At 42.1% G+C, this 16,028-nt stretch overlaps 1 protein-coding gene across 3 annotated transcripts in view; it reads left to right on the plus strand.

Moving 5' to 3' along the window:
• Positions 1 to 2,612: 2,612 nt before the first annotated feature.
• POLB (DNA polymerase beta) overlaps positions 2,613 to 16,028 on the plus strand; it is a gene marked incomplete at its 5' end in the record, with an annotated part of 28,445 nt that continues 15,029 nt past the window's right edge. For 2 of the 3 annotated variants that reach the window (XM_084615349.1, XM_084615348.1), the window contains 11 exons: positions 2,613 to 2,796; positions 3,063 to 3,120; positions 3,491 to 3,557; positions 3,987 to 4,061; positions 4,905 to 4,963; positions 5,668 to 5,717; positions 7,461 to 7,512; positions 8,267 to 8,321; positions 8,417 to 8,489; positions 12,093 to 12,163; positions 13,978 to 14,064. In XM_084615349.1, coding sequence (XP_084471475.1) covers positions 2,613 to 2,796; positions 3,063 to 3,120; positions 3,491 to 3,557; positions 3,987 to 4,061; positions 4,905 to 4,963; positions 5,668 to 5,717; positions 7,461 to 7,512; positions 8,267 to 8,321; positions 8,417 to 8,489; positions 12,093 to 12,163; positions 13,978 to 14,064 — 831 coding nt within the window. The remainder of the gene's footprint in view (positions 2,797 to 3,062; positions 3,121 to 3,490; positions 3,558 to 3,986; positions 4,062 to 4,904; positions 4,964 to 5,667; positions 5,718 to 7,460; positions 7,513 to 8,266; positions 8,322 to 8,416; positions 8,490 to 12,092; positions 12,164 to 13,977; positions 14,065 to 16,028) is intronic. The other variant, XM_084615350.1, reaches the window with a different exon arrangement.

Raw genomic sequence — 16,028 nt, forward strand, 5'->3', positions numbered from 1 at the left:
TGACGTGTTGTGAAATGTGTGTTGTGTAGGTTTGTATGTGAGTGACGTGTTGTGTGTCGTATTGTTTGTGTCTGTGTGAGATGGGTTGTGTGTTGTGTTCAGTGTGTGTGAGATGGGTTGTGTGTGTGACATTCTGTGTGTGCGTGCGCACATGCGAATTTTGTGTGTGTGCAAAGTGGGACGCATTGTGCATGACGTGTGACACTCAAAGTGCATGCGACACGCGACATGCTCTGTGTGCCATGTCCGACGTGTGATGTGTGGAGTGTGTCTGTTGTGTGTGTTTCTCAGTGTCATGTGTTGTGTGTGTGATGTTTTGTGTGTCGTGTTCTGTGCCATTTTGTTTGTTGTGAGGTGTTGTGTGTCGTGTGTGTGTCGGTGTCGTGTGTTGTATGTGACATGTGTTTCTGTATGTGTGACGTGTTGTGTCTTGTTCTGTGTGTGAGACGTGTTGTCTGTCGTGTTGTGTATATTGTGTTGTGTGCTGTTGTGTGTGTCGTGAGGTGTTGTGTGTCGTGTTGAGTGTGTATCGAAGTCATGTGTTGTGTATAATCTTTTGTGTGTCGTGTTGTGTGTGTGCTGTGTTGTGTGCCATTTTGTGTGTCGTGTGAGGTGTTGTGTGCCGTGTTCTGTGTTTCTGTTGGTGTCATGTGTTGTGTGTGATTTTTGTGTCGTGTTGTGTGCCGCTTTGTGTGATGTGTGACGTGTTGTGTGTGTTGTGTGTTTCCATAAGTGTTGTGTTCTGTGTGTGTCGGTGTCGTGTGTTGTGTGTGTGTGAGATGTGTTTGTGTGTGTGAGATGTGTTGTGTTGTGGGTTGTCATAAGTGTTGTGTTGAGTGTGTGTGACTTCTTGTGTGTCCTGTTGTGTGTGTGTATCGGTGTCATGTGTTTTGTGTGATGTTTTGTGCATGATCTTTTGTGTCGTGTTGTGTGTGTGTTGTGTTGTGCCGTTTTAGGTGTTATGTGTTGTGTTGTGTGTGTTGTGTGCTGTTTTGTGAGTCATGGTGTGTGTTTGTTGTGTTTGTGTTGGTGTGTGTTGTGTGTGTGTCGGAGTGTGTGTTGTGTGTGTGTTGGATTGTGTTTTGTGTGTGTCGGCGTGTGTTGTGTGTGTGTGTGTCGTCATCTGTGTTGTGTGTGTCGTCTGTATGTTTTGTGTGTGTGATGGCGTGTGTTGTGTGTGTATGTTGGAGTGTCTGTGTGTGTGTTGTGTGTGTCGGCGTCTGTGTGTGTGTCGGCTTGTGTTGTGTGTATGTGTTGTGTTGTGTGTGTGTGGGCGTGTGTTGTGTGTGTGTTAGCGTCTGTGTGGGTGTTGTGTGTGTTGGCATGTGTTGTGTGTGTGTGTTAGCGTCTGTGTGGGTGTTGTGTGTGTTGGCATGTGTTGTGTGTGTGTGTGTGTGTGTATCGGAGTATTTTGTGTGTGTGTGTTTGCGTATGTTGTGTGTTGTGTGTTTGTGTCGGCGTGTGTTATGTGTGTGTCTGGGCATGTGCTGTGTGTGTGTTGTGTGTGTCGGCATGTGTTGTGTGTGTGTGTTGTGCGTGTGTGTTGGCGTGTGTTGTGTGTGTGTTTTGTGTGTGTCGGCATCTGTTGTGTGTGTGTTGTGGGTGTCTTCGTGTTGTGTGTGTGTCGGAGTGTGTTGTGTGTGTCGTCATCTGTGTTGTGTGCGTGTGCTGGCGTGTGTTGTGTGTGTGAGATGGCGTGTTTTGTGTGAGTGTGTTCTGTGTGTGTAGGAGTCTGTTGTGTGTGTATGTCGGAGTGTTTTGTGTGTGTGTTGTGTGTGTGTCGGAGTCTTTGTGTGTGTGTGTGTGTGGGCGTGTGTTGTGGGTGTCAGTGTGTGTTGTGTGTTGTGTGTGTGTCGGCGTGTGTTGTGTGTGTGTGTGTTGGCGTGTGTTGTGTGTGTCGGAGTGTGTTTTGTGTGTGTGTTGTGTGTGTGTGAGACGGCGTGTTTTGTGTGTGTGTGGGCATGTGTTGTGTGTGTGTGACGGTGTGTTGTGTGTGTGTGTGAGATGGCGTGTGTGTGTGTGAGATGGCTTGTGTTGTGTGTGTGTTTGTGTGTGTGTCGGAGTGTGTTGTGTGTGTGTGTTATATGTGTGTTGCGTGTGTGTGTGTCGGCGTGTTGTGTGTGTGTGTGTGTGTGTGTGTGTGTCATAGAAGTTGGGGAAAATTACACCTCCTCTGATGCCATAGGCTTCACGGCTCCACACTGGCTGATGGGAGAGGGAGGCTGTGGAGAACTACATCTTCCATGGTGCCTTGGGCCTCCCAATGCTTGATGGGATACAGGACAGGAAAAAACTACATATCACATAGGGCCCCGGATCCCGCATTGGCTGATGGGAGATGAAGGCCGAGAGGAACACTACCATTCCCATCGGGCCCCGGGCCCCGCAATGGCTGATGGGAGATGTAGGCCGAGAGGAACACCACCATTCCCATCGGGCCCCGGGCCCCGCAATGGCTGATGGGACATGAAGGCCGAGAGGAACACTACCACTCCCATCGGGCCCTGGGCACCGCAATGGCTGATGGGACATGAAGGCCGAGAGGAAAACTACCACTCCCATGGTGCTGCAGGCTACGCGATTGCTGATAAGACGGTGCTAAATTACCCACAATGCACTGCATCTCGTCCTTTCTGCCCCGCGTGTGGGGGTCGGGAAGGAGGAGTTCGCGGTTAATCCGCTCCTCCTTCCCCTCATCCTCCACGGCCTGGCAGCTGCCTGGGACCGAGGCCGCCATGAGCAAGCGGAAGGCGCCGCAGGAGAGCCCCAACGCGGGGATCACGGACTTCCTGAGTGGTGGGTCGGGCGAGCGAGTGAGGGCTGCGCCGGGCTCCGGGAAGCGGGGCGGGGGTTCGCTGTTGGCGCTCGGCGGGCTGAGCTGAGGCCGCTGACCCCGAGCCGCGCTGGCCCCGAGTCGCGCTCGCCCGCCAAGGGGGTGCCCGGGGCCGCCCGGGGTCGTTAACCCGCCCGCGCTTCCGTGAGAGCCGGTTCGGAGCGAGCGGTCAGCTCCGAGCGCGAGTAAGAAATGTCTCTGTGTCTCTTCCCATTGCCCCGGGCCGCAGAGCTGGCGAACTACGAGAGGAACGTGAACAGAGCCATCCACAAGTACAACGCGTACAGGTAGGGGCGCCAGCGAGCCGGCCGGGCATCGCCTTGCCCTCCGAGCCCTCCCGGGGTCCCTTCTCCTGGGTGCACGGGAACCTGCTGCGGGCCCAGTAGCATTCGGCACGGGTCGGTAGCTGGCTAAAAGACAGGAAACAAAAGGTAGGAAAAAATGGCCCGCTCTCGGAATGGAGGGGGGTAAATAGTGGTGTCCCCCAGGGGTCTGGTGCATGAGTAATAGGGGGGTAGTTACACAAATGCCACTGCTCCAGGATGGAACCACACAAACTGCATTGTATGGAGGGTGTATACAAAATTTTTGTCTGGTCATTTGATACTGTTCACTGAAGGCTGGAAAGTGAATGGAACTGTCATTTTTTTTATACAGAAAAGCAGCTTCTGTAATATCCAAGTATCCAAGCAAGATAAAAAGTGGAGCTGAAGCAAAGAAGCTGGTAAGCTGTAAAACAGATTATAATGTTTTGTCAGAGTTCCTCTCATCCTCACAGCTGAATTCCATTTTTGTGTTAATATTTTAGTACATTACAATATATATTATCATAGTTCTAGTTGAGGAGACCCAAAGATATGCTTTATTTCTGCATTTTCTCAGACTTCAGAGGTTGAAATTTAGTGCAGGAATTGTAAATATTGCTAAAAGCCCATTTTGAAATTTCACTGTAAAACAGGGAAAATTAGAGTGTGCTTCTGTTGCTCATAAGGCTGCTGCTTACAATTATGAACATTAGCAAAATATTGTCTTGTAAGTTTGATTGTGTTTCTGTTTTGCAAGTTTCTGAATTTAGTTTTTCCATAATGTCTGTGATGCTAGTTATCCTGAAGAAAAAGTTTCATTAACTTTTTGGTTCTGTTTCCTTTTTTAGGAAGGAGTAGGGGCTAAAATAGCTGACAAGATCGATGAGTTTTTATCCACTGGAAAACTACGTAAGCTTGAAAAGGTGAACCTCTTTGACTTTCTTCTCTGCGGGCAATTTTTTTGTACCTTCCAAGGCTTCCTGCTAACTCCATGCAACTTCTTTACTGTTTTTGGAAAGGCTGAGGCGAAGCAGGAGGGAGATGCATGTAGATTACCAGGGGAGTAGAAATAACGAAATAGGTATACAAAAACAAAAAATCCTGAAATAAAATTGTACCTCTCTGGAAATATTACAGGATATGATCAGTTTGCCTGCCTGTTCTGTCCGGCAAATTGATGAAGTGGGTTCTCATGGAAGTTTGTTTTTAGCCGGGGCCACCTACCTTAGTCTGCACAGACACGTAGAAAGCTTCCTGCACATGGCTTTTCCCAGTGTACGTTAGTCCTGGCCTGCAACACCCCATCTTGTTCTGCCAGTGGATCTAAAACCTGACCAAGTCTCTCTTATGTACTTATTTCCAACTTACACAGTTTACTTCAGTATATAGAAAGGTTCAGACAATGGCTTTAAAAATGTGTTTGTAAATCTGAATAGACATGTAAGCGAAAACTAAAAAGGACTCTTCTCCCTCCACTAAAAAAAAAAAACCAGCCTCACTTAAAACCTTATAACATCCCCCTGAGTATCAAACTCTCTTCTCTGAAACCAAAGAAGGAAGCGAATTCTAGAGCCAAGGGCCGCTGAAAACCACCTATCCAGATTCTTTCAGAGCGGATATAGACAATCATGGCATGAGTCTGTGATGTGTAGGTAATAGGTCAGATCTAAAAAGACTACAGCAATTTTCAAGTGCAATAACTCACTGAGTTACTTTATTTTCCTGTGACTTTTCAAGTGAATTAGAGTACAGTCTCTTTTCTCCAGATTCGACAGGATGATACAAGCTCATCTATCAATTTCTTGACCCGAGTTAGTGGCATAGGGTAAGAATTTTTTTGTATGCTTCTATCTACTTGTAGAGTTACTAACAGCAGTGTAGAGATTGCGGGTTTGAATAAAGAATATGGAGATTGAGTTGGCACCAGGACATCCAAAGTGAGACATTTGAGATTCAAGGCTGAGCCCAGGGGAAATGTACATTTGGGAAATGACAATGAAGAGATGGTAGCAGTCACCTGCTTATAACATAGAGGGAGAAAAGAGGAGCAGAGCCCTGAGAGATACTGATGAGCAGGATTGGAGAGGGGGAGCAGCAGCTTCCAAAAGGAATCTGAAGGAGCTACTGAAGAGGTAGGAGGAACTTGTGTTGATGACAAACCACTTTAGCCTTTCCATAGCAAACTTTTTAAGGCGAGTAACATTGTTCTCTTACATGTCGGGAAACCAAGGCACAAGAGGGTTAAAGTCACTTGTCCGAAGTCACTGTTAAAGCTGGGAATAGAACCCAGGTCTTCTGACTCCCATCCTCTTCCTCCATTTCCTGGTCTAAGTAAGCAGTGTATGCTAAGTTGAGGGAGAATGAATATAAGAAATGGCTTTGGTACTGGAGAACTAGGTGCCTGATTATAAACTTCAGTGTAATCTGTTAGTAAATTCTGGTGTATTGTACTACTGTGTGATGTAACATTTTCTGCTGGAGAGGTTTCCCTGTGTTGATTTGGTTAAGAAGTGCCCTGTCTCTTTGCAGCCCTTCTGCAGCTAGGAAGCTTGTAGATGAAGGGATAAAGACATTGGAAGGTGAGTGTACCATAAAGTGTACTGATTTCAGAGCCTTTGATTGGAAAAATGTGGAAAGGTTATGACTCAAGTTGTGAAAAACTGGTTGCTGCATAAATGACAGCAGTTATACAATTAAGGATAGGCATTCAGCATTCCAAAGCTTGAGTCAGTGCAGGGAAGAAAGGCATCAGATAAATTTTCAGATGGGGTTTCTCCCAAAATATGGGGAAAATGAAAATGATTTCGTTTGAAGAAACGGGCTTTTTCAATTATTTCTTCTAGTGCGGCAGTCTCTGAAGTACATGGCTTTGGTAGTACATGTGTGCTTACGTTGCATAAGCGTGATTCCACTGACACTGCATCCGTCCCTTTCTTTTGGTTCAGCGCCTAAGAGCTGAAGATAGGATTGCTGCCTGTTGTGATAGCTCTGTGGACTTTTTTCTTTTTTTTTTTTCTTGTGAAAACTGCCATTTTCTTTTAAGGTCTTCTACTTTGATGGATACTTTAATTGCAACTTAAATATTTTTGCCTGGGAACATAAAGAAGTTTTTTGGGACACAGGTCTCTAGGCTAGTAGATAAGACCCCTTTCTCCCCAGGTTGCCCAGCCCATCTCTCCCTCCTGCTCACCCTCATGTTAGGCCACTGCTGCCCCTCTTAATTTCTCCTTGGCAGTTTTTAAATCAGGATCAGATATTTCTTTAAAAGATGTGATTTGGTTCAAAAGGAATTATGTTGGGGAAGTTCTATGGGCTGTTATACTGGAGGTCAGACTAGATGATCATAATAGTCCTTTCTGGCCTTGGAATTTATGATGTCATAAACTATATATTGTGGCCCATCATGTATGCAGAAACTGATTTTGGTAACTAGCTCTGCCAACAAACTGCTCCAAAACCAGTTCAAGTTACCATTCTTGCCAACAGACTAAAACAAATGTGGGGTTTCTAGGCCAAGCCATTTTGGAGATATATCAAGCTGGGGAAATGATCCTGGATTGGCGCTCCCCTCCTTTTTTGAACCTCATATTTTATCTTCACATAAGATCTCACCTTGTCAGTCAGCACAGCCCTTGGACTGTGGTAACTTGCTCCAGAGGCTGCTTCAGTCTGGGATGGTCCAAACCAAAAGACCACCTTCTGCTTCAGCTGTTCCCATACAGCTGAAGGTTTGGCCCTTTATAAATGTAGAAATCAAGTGTGCACTGAGCACGGTATTAAACATTACAATGACTACTCCTGACTGATTTTTTTTTTTTTTTTTTCAAGTTCACTATTTCCTAATAGTTTTGCTCAGTGACTAGAAGTGACTTCTTAGGTGCAACTAAGTGGGACTTTTCATCTGGGAGGAGTCAGGGTTTTATGTGGGTTTTGCAGAGGATGGGTTTTGTGGTGGAGTTTTGTTTGTTTTGGAGGAATTAAAGAGCCCCAGTCAAGCCAGAGGAGAATTCTCCCCTGAGCAGGCTTTTTGCTAGTCATTTTATGCTGCCCTGCAATGCCCTTGCTGCAAACGGTGGCATAAGGGGTGTGTCCTGGCATAGGGGTGTGGTTTTGGTAGATGCTCCTACATTCATTCTGTGAGCCATAGGGCAGCCTCCTCATAATTTACAAGCACAACAAAAACTTTTTTTTTGTTTCTCTTTAAAGTTGGTATTGTCTAAATGCTCTTGAGTTAAATCATCTTTACAATACATGCAAATATCTACTTGCTAAAGTTATTTTCCTCCTCTTGAGTACTTTTTCTGTCATTCTGCTTCTTCCAGATCTAAGGAAAAATGAACACAAGCTGAATCATCATCAGCGAATTGGGCTAAAGTAAGACAGTTTCATTTTCATGGACGTAGTTGCTTGGCTTCTGTAAAAAGTTCTTTCAGAGGCCAGTACACTCTTTAAGTTTATAGCAACCATAAGTAGCATGCTTAATAGGTAAGATCCAGTTCCATCCCCTGTTCTACCCTTTTCTCAGTTGCTCATAACTTACCCAAACCAATTTGTTTAGGTATGAAATTAGCTGTGACTGGTCCCGGTCCAAAGATGCAGTGTTTTAGAAAGGTTTAGTCAGCTCAGCCCATCCACTTTTGAGTCATTAAAGGCGTGGGAAAAAACAGGCTTTTCCTCTCCTGTTCTGATTTGAAATCTTGTGTCTGGATCACTGAGAGCCTAAATTCTAGAAAAATTGATGGCTTGGGTTGCCTCTGACCACTGGCTAAGGAAAGCTTTCTGTTTGCTGCTGAGTCAATTCTTAAAGCCATGTAGTTCTTGTCCCCTTTGGAAGGCTGCAGAAGAAACTCCTGATACAATATTCCTGTACGATAGAAGTACTTCCTCTCCCCTCTGAAATCAGTTTTAATGGTGGTGAAAGGGAGGACTTACGGCGATGGGAATTTCTGAGGTGTCTGAGACTAGCAAAAGGAACCTATCATCACTGGCTTGCTATCACAGTCTAGGTTATTAGTTTCTAATCAATCAGTTTAATGTAAAATGTATGGAATTTTATCTAATTTTGCTTGGTTAAATTTTAAATGCACTGCCTTACCCATAGTCATTCAACTTTTTTTTATCTGTACAGATATTTTGAAGACTTTGAGAAAAGAATCCCTAGAGAAGAGATGTTACAGATGCAGGTAAGATATAATCTTCCTCAACAAAGCAAGGCAATGAGAACAAATGAAGAGGGCAGCTCAGATTATTTGACATGGCTCTTTTTTTTTCTCAATAGGAAATTGTATTGAAAGAGGTTAAGAAACTGGACCCCGAATATATTGCTACAGTCTGTGGCAGTTTCAGGCGAGGTTGGTACTCCACCATGCCGTCACATTTACATCATGGATCTAGAAGTCAAAACTTACTGACGAATGTCTGAATTGTGGACCTTAAGGTTTTTTTTAATTTGTACTAATGTGCAGAGTCCTTAATGCAAAGTCTGTTACACTGACCAGATGGAATAAACTTATTTGTTGCTCTTTGCTTAGACTGAATAGTTCGGTTGGTACATATAAGGCTATGGGTGTGATATAAAAAGAAGCAGAGTAGGATGCTGCGAACTGTGAAACCAAAGAATAGTTCCCTTTAAATTTTCCTTCTCAGAACTCTCACACCTGCTCCAGAATTACTCTCTCTGGAGTTTTTCTTATTACTGATGTGCAGACATAGCATAACAGAACCTTGCTAATTCACACAAATAATAAACAGCCATTGAAAATTACTGAAATTTGCAAAATAGGAAGTCAACCAACTCAATTAAAAAATCAAAGCTAAAATATCATAAAATGTGACGAGTTCATTTATTTTGGCATCGGTAGTTTAATCTTTTTTGATTATTTCTACTGGTGTGGTATGAAGCATAAGAAACCTCACTACATTCGTCTATTAATAATTTGCTGAGCAGTGAAGGGTCGACTGTAATATTTTGTGTGAATTATGTATGAGGTCCTCGAGCTTAAAAAATGAAAACTTTATAAATGTCATTGTCCATAATCAGTCACTGTTCATGCCAGTAGTAAAAAGTCTAGCCTTCTAATGAAGAAAGACTTATGAAGACTTGTGTATATGTTCTGATCCACAATTTAAATTTTATTTTAAATATACCTATGCCAGACGTAGATTTGGTATAAAATAGTTGTTTAGAAGTTGTTCTTACTCAAAATTGTGTTTATTAAATAACAGTGATCTGTGTTTAAACACCATGAGACTATATAAACATTAAGAATAAGAGGCACACGCTTTGCTGTGTAATCAAGTAGTCAAAGTACGAACTTGGTTGGCTGGCCTCTGTGGAGTGAGTCAGTGATATCCAATCAGTATCCAATAAAAAGTATCCACATCTCGCAGGCTGCCACCAAAATCGGTATTAATTGGTAAATGCTTGACAGTTTCATCAGAGAGTCCCATGAAAATTTATCCGCTTCTTAGCTCTATTGGAGTCTCCTGTCATAGTCAATATGTAAGAGTCAGTTTGTTTCAGTGCGTTGTCTTGCACAAATGTAAACTGATGAGGGATCTGCAGATGCATCCCACATGTTAAGCCGATGTGGCTTCATGTTTTGTGTTTTTTTGTTTTTTTTTTTTTACCGAAGCCTGCTTTCTTTGCTCATGTTTCTCTGACTCTTTTTTCTCTTCTGCTATTCTTGATGGCTTTAATTGCAGACCGACAGGTCTGCTGCCATCCTAATTTCTCAGCACCAGCAATTTCCCATGTGTTCGGGTCGACGTGGCCAGCTTTTAAGTGAGCTTTCAGAGTGTCATGTCATTTTCATTGGCCTCTCAGTGTAGCTGCTCCTGTTTTCAGTGGTCCTTACACAACTCCCCAAAGCCATATTTTGTCATCCGTATGTACAAGGTGATCAGCCCAGCAAAATTGCGCCTGTCTGATTAGGAATTCAGTGCTAGTTATGTAGCACTGGTCCAGGACTTCAGTTTTTGGTGTCCTGTCCAACCATTTGATTTTACAGATGAGATGCATACAGCACATGTGAAAACTCTAGTTGCTTCAAGTGCCTGCCATAGTGTCCGTGTTTCACTCCTTTGGAGAAGAGTGCTTAACATAACTGCATGGTAGACACTCATCTTGGTGTGAAGTCGAATGTCTATCTCATTCCACAGGCAGCAGCAAAGTCAAGCATAGGCAGAACTGGCTTTAGAAATGCACTGCGTGATTTCATCGTCAATCATGGATGGCATTATCGGATGATGAAGTGCTGCCAACATAGCGCAATTTTTGTACCGCATTAAGCACTCTGTCATCAATTGTTATTTCAACGGCAGAATACGTTTTTCTGGGAGCAGTCTGGTAAAGCCCTTTGGTTTTCTTGAGGCAGATAGAGTCCAAATAGTTTTGCCGATCTAGAAAAGCCATCTATCGGGTGCTGCATGTCTTGGACGGTATGTGCTGTGAGCGCAAATCATCAGTGAAGAGGAACTCCCTAATGAACAAGTTAGTTGCTTTAGTGTGAGCACAAAGACCCCAGAGATTGAAGATGCTGCCATCTGTGTGGAATTGCATTTAAATACTCCAGCTGTCGTCATTGGAAGAGTCTAGGACAATGGTAAATGGTCCCTGCTTTACACTGTTTGTGACACAGGCTCTGATGAAGCACCATTTTCCAGCTCTTTAGCCAGCATGAATGCGTGTACGATGGTTACAAATTTGTGTGGCCAGCTTAGGTCATGATCCATCAGAGACCCTCCTGACTAACCATGTCAAAGGCTTTGATCAGGTCTACAATCACCATATAGAAATCACAGTTTTGTTCCCAGCACTTTTCCTGTGTTTCGCAAGCAGCAAAAGTCATGTCCGCTGTTCTGTGTCCCAAGCGAAAGCCATGCTGATGCTCTGAAATGATGTTATTGGTGATGTGGAAGAGTCTGGCAAGCAAGACACAAGCCAAAATCTTCCCAGCAATGGAAAGTAGCAAGATACCACGATGGTTGTTGCAGAGTGCTCAATCATCTTTATTTGTATGTATGGACAGCTGAAGCACTCTTGAAGTCTTGAGGCATGGTCTTCTGCTCCCAGATGTTGAAGAGCCGCATGAGCATTTCAGATGTTTGATAACCACTATGTTTATAGACTTCTGGCAGTATTCTATCTAAGCCAGGCACCTTTCCTTGTGACAATTGTTGGTTGGCTGTTTCTGTCTCAATAACACTGGCAGTCTAGTGAGTCCTTCATGTATTGGGAACTGTGGTACACCATCGATAGCAGCTTTTGAAATTGCAGATGGACGATTAAGTAGACAAAGTGTTTGGCCCAGCGATGGATGATGTCTGTGTGTCGTATAGTGCTGTCTTCTCTATGGATGGGAATGCTGCCACAAGATAATGCACATACAGTACTCGACTCATTGCGTGAGGCACATAAAGCATGGTTATCTGACAAGACTTTGATCACTAAGAAAGCCACCTGTCACGGTTCTAAACAATCTGCTCTGTCTAAGATGTGTAAAATAAGTTTGGTGGAAGCACACAGCAGAAAATATTCAACAGGTTGCCGAAAGACCTTAAATGCTTTTACTATCAATTGAAAATGGTTTTTGGTCCCTTACGTCACTTCTTAGTGTTAGCACATTAGGGTTGAGATAGTTTAGAGGCTGTCCTATTAATCATAGACTCAGAAATGTAGGGTTGGAAGGGATCTCGAGAGGTCATCTAGTCAAGCTCCTTGTGCTGTGGCAAGACAAGTATATACTTGCACCATTCCTGACAGGTGTTTGCTACCCTATTATTAAAAACCTTAACTATTCTGTGCTAGTTCTGCGGATAGAGGAGCTTCTCTTCTTTTCTTCAGCACTAAGATTCAAACGCAACCCTCTGTGATCTGTTCTTTACTGATATCAAGACTTACAGCTAGGTGTTTTTTGTTTTTGTTTTTTTCCCTTCACTCTTTACTTTCTCAGGTGCGGATTCAAGTGGGGATATGGATATTCTCCTGACCCATCCAAGTTTTACTTCTGAATCGACCAAACAGGTGCCTGTCTTTATACAACTTATTACTGTTTAAAAGCTGAGTTTATAAACTTTTATCAGGAGTTCATAGAATCATAAATTCCTTTGCATTTGGGTTCATATTACAGCTTTTTGCATTTATTCATTGACACCATAATAACTTCATAGTTTATTAATAAAATCCTGAATATATGATCTAAGCATTAGATTAGGGAATTTGCAAACTACCCTTCATGTGTATGGATGTTACGTGTTTTCATAATTTTGTAGAAGTTTTTTGCATAACTATTATATATGCTAAAGAAATTTCACATAATGAACACAATGTGTACAGGCCTGGCTCAATAGCTAGTGCTTTGCACTGCAGCGAGGAAGATAAAGTTTATTTCAGTCTCTTGCTTCTCAGGTCAGCAGGGAATTAGTACTTAGTCCCTGTGGGGAAAAGGGCATGATCCCTTTTGCCTAATACTACAGACATGCTCAAAAGTGCTTGCTGTTTGCAGCTGGAAGGACAGTGGCCAGGACCATGGAGGGCACAGGGTCATGACACAGCTGCTTGTTCAGTGTAATGTGCTTGGTATCTTATTTATAAATTGAGTGTACTTTTCTGTAGTATTATAGTGATCCTGATTTATATCAAGACAAAAAAAAAAGCCCTGCCTTCTTTAAGACCATATGCAGTTTTGGCATAAAAATAGGATTTTATTATCTTGTAACCAAAAATAGCTACATTCGGAACAGTCCCCCACCCCTCCCCAAAAAAGCATTTGTGTTTTAAAAAGGAAAAACATTGTCTCACAAAATGTTTAATGCAGGCTTGACTATTGTATCTGAAGCTATGAGCCTCTTATGGGGCACACCAAAAATCTTGTTAATTTACTTACCAGTGTCATTACACTCTGTTCCGGAGTTCCTTTATTCTACTGTCAAGCTACACAATTAAAGTGGAAGTAATGGATTTAAAGTGTCCACCAGTAGCAAAGTTTTTATCAATTTTTTTTAAATCGGTGTCTCTCTCTTCCACTCAGTTTCACAGACACTGAGGGTGGAAGCTCAGCAGAGGACGACGGCAAACTTAAAGTAGTTGAGTGACCCTGTAATTTTATGCACCCAAATGTTTTGTTTAAGTGTAACCTCAACTTTTTAGAATTTCCAGGATGACATTTTCTGAGGTGTTTTGAAAGAATTGCATCGTTCTCTTCAGGAATTTTTCCTGTTACGTAGTTGCATATATTTATATGTTTATCACACTTTAATCACTATTTTTTTAAAATAGGTCTTAAAGAGGAACGAGGTACCTTTTTGTATGGAGGGAACCAACAGAATGGGAAACGAGTCTCCCACCAGATATGCCACAGAACAATCTTTAACCGTCACTGAAAGTTGGCAGTGCTATTCTTTAGTTTTTACAAGAGAATATTTCTAGATTAAATCAAAGCAGATGCTAATGGACCTATGGAAACTAGCAATCCACAGAAACACAGAAGGTCATTAATTTAGAAATGTAAGGTTTAAAATTGTACAACAAGTTTTGTCAAGTCTAATGAAAATACTTCAGTGCTCTTCTTTGTCTGGCAATACAATATAGATTTGAGAGAACAATTTTCCTTAACCAGATTCTCAAGTATTGATTTATTTCTGGTATGTAGTTTCTGCCCAAGTCTCAGAATCTGGTCCTGAAAAAATATTTTCCGTCAATGAGATCTCCTTGGTTTTCACAAGGACGTATTGTACATCTGTGGGTCACGTTGTTGGTAAACAAACAGGTTCCTCTTTCTTAGTTAGGTAATGTTTCATTTCACTTTGTTTACATTTGACATTAATTATTGTTTCCAGCCAAAGCTTTTGCACCAAGTTGTAGAACAATTGAAAAAAATCCACTTTGTCACTGACACATTGTCAAAGGGTGATACGAAATTCATGGTGAGTCTTCTCTGAATATTTCATGTAAAAGGCAGTATTTCTGTGATTTGATATACAAGAAATATGCTGCTTACTGTTTAAAAATGGAAAGTTTATGCAGTAACTCAGAGTAATAGTTGGCTTTTTGTTGTAGGATGTTAATATTATAACAATCTGTTTGCAATAACTAAAGGAAAGAATTTTTTTCCCAAGAAGCATTTTATCCCATTGTGTTTATATTTTAAAAAAAAAATCTCTCAGCTACATGTGTGGAAATGTTGGTAGTGAACATTCTTTTTGTAGATTAATGTGTGGTTTTGCATTCTTTAAATTGTAAAAAACAAAACAAACAAACAATACAAAAAACAAGTAGTATGTAAGGCGTGCAAACTCTAAATCCTATCCCCAGGTGACTTACTATCCAGTATGTCATAATGTTCACCACATCTCCATCCACCCTACTAACTACTATACTGTCTAATTCTTTTAATGCTTCCCACCCACTGACCTATCTTTTCCCTTCTCATGCCCCATTACACACCTCTTTTACTACACCTACCACACATCTTAGGCCAGATTTGCAGACTCAAAGTACATTCCCACCTTGCTGTCACTGCTTGTAGCCCATAATGCACTTTCAGCTCCTTCAGCCTACGCCAGATGATGATCCTGAAATTTGTCTTGAATTCACAGTTTGGTCTAGATAACCATATATTCGATGTGAAACTCTCCAAGATTCAGAGGAACCATCTTCTGCTGTGATAATAGCATCTGTTACTTGAAGATGTAGACTGCTCTGTATGAGTTTCTGTATCATCCTCTTGAGTTCTGGATGCCAGTTTATGGCATATGAGACATTTGTGGCTAAGCTTGGACATCTTTCTATGAATTTCACATAAAAATCAAAGTAAAGGAATCCCGGACTTCTTCCGGGCTTGACATTCAGAAGTAGGGCATTCCTCTGAAAAATTCCTTCTGAAGTCAAACCATGAAGTATTATAGAACAGAACAAGAAAGGAATCTTTGACCGCAGAATAGCCCTGAGGGTTTATGACCAGTCTTACACTTACTGTAATGTACCTTATCAGGATACAGACCCTTAAGCTAAGCACTCCTTTTTGTCTGGAAGAACAAGCTGACGTCTTGTTTTCCAAAAGAGAAGTTGGGGTTTTTTTAGGGCTTTTTTTAAGTATTGAGTGAGTGCTATGATGTTTTACTTCCACCTGGAGTTTTGTCTCTACAGGCTCCAAATACCTTGTTCTTAAAGACCAGTGAAAAGTTAATCCCAACAGATGAGTAAAACCATAAGCAACAGTTCCACTCAATCATTGATATTCGCTTAATGATGATCTTCGGAAGCCAGAGATTTGTGGGACTGGTGTTGCTGGGCATGCTGTGGGAATCCACTTTTTGCTAAATGATCACCGTTAAGTTTATATGAAACCATTATATTTGAATAAATCATAGAAAAGAATGTAAAATATGAACCAGGATCCTACACAGAAACTACTTCAAGTGGGTATAAATATCTATTCTTGAAACTTATGAGGCTGTTACAGAGGGAAGGGTATTATCAGATGGTTCCGTATATTTTCACTTGAAGTAAAGGGGATGAGAATCAGAAATGAATTTCTGTGCTCACCTCAGTTGAACTCTGTATAGTTCCTTGTGAAATTAAACTTGTTGGTTTTCCTGGCGTTTCTTAGAAGGATAAAATCAGTGAAGTTGTTACCCTCCGTGCTCCTGGGACAAAAAAAAAATAGAGTAAAATTAAATTGAACTTCATCCCAATACTCTGGGCTATTTCCACTTGCTAATTTAATAGAATGGCTCTTATTGATGAAGAATACATGCAGGATAGCTGCTCGATTGCCCCAGACTATGTAGTGTATATGTGTATGTACTTATGTGGGGCTTTCAAGTAGCAAAAGGAGGAGAGGGAGGACTTTATCAGCCACAGCAGATCAGTGAAAGCCACATTTAGA

The sequence above is a fragment of the Lepidochelys olivacea genome (assembly GCF_965140295.1).
Source record: "Lepidochelys olivacea isolate rLepOli2 genome assembly, chromosome: 26".
NCBI lineage: Eukaryota > Metazoa > Chordata > Testudines > Cheloniidae > Lepidochelys > Lepidochelys olivacea.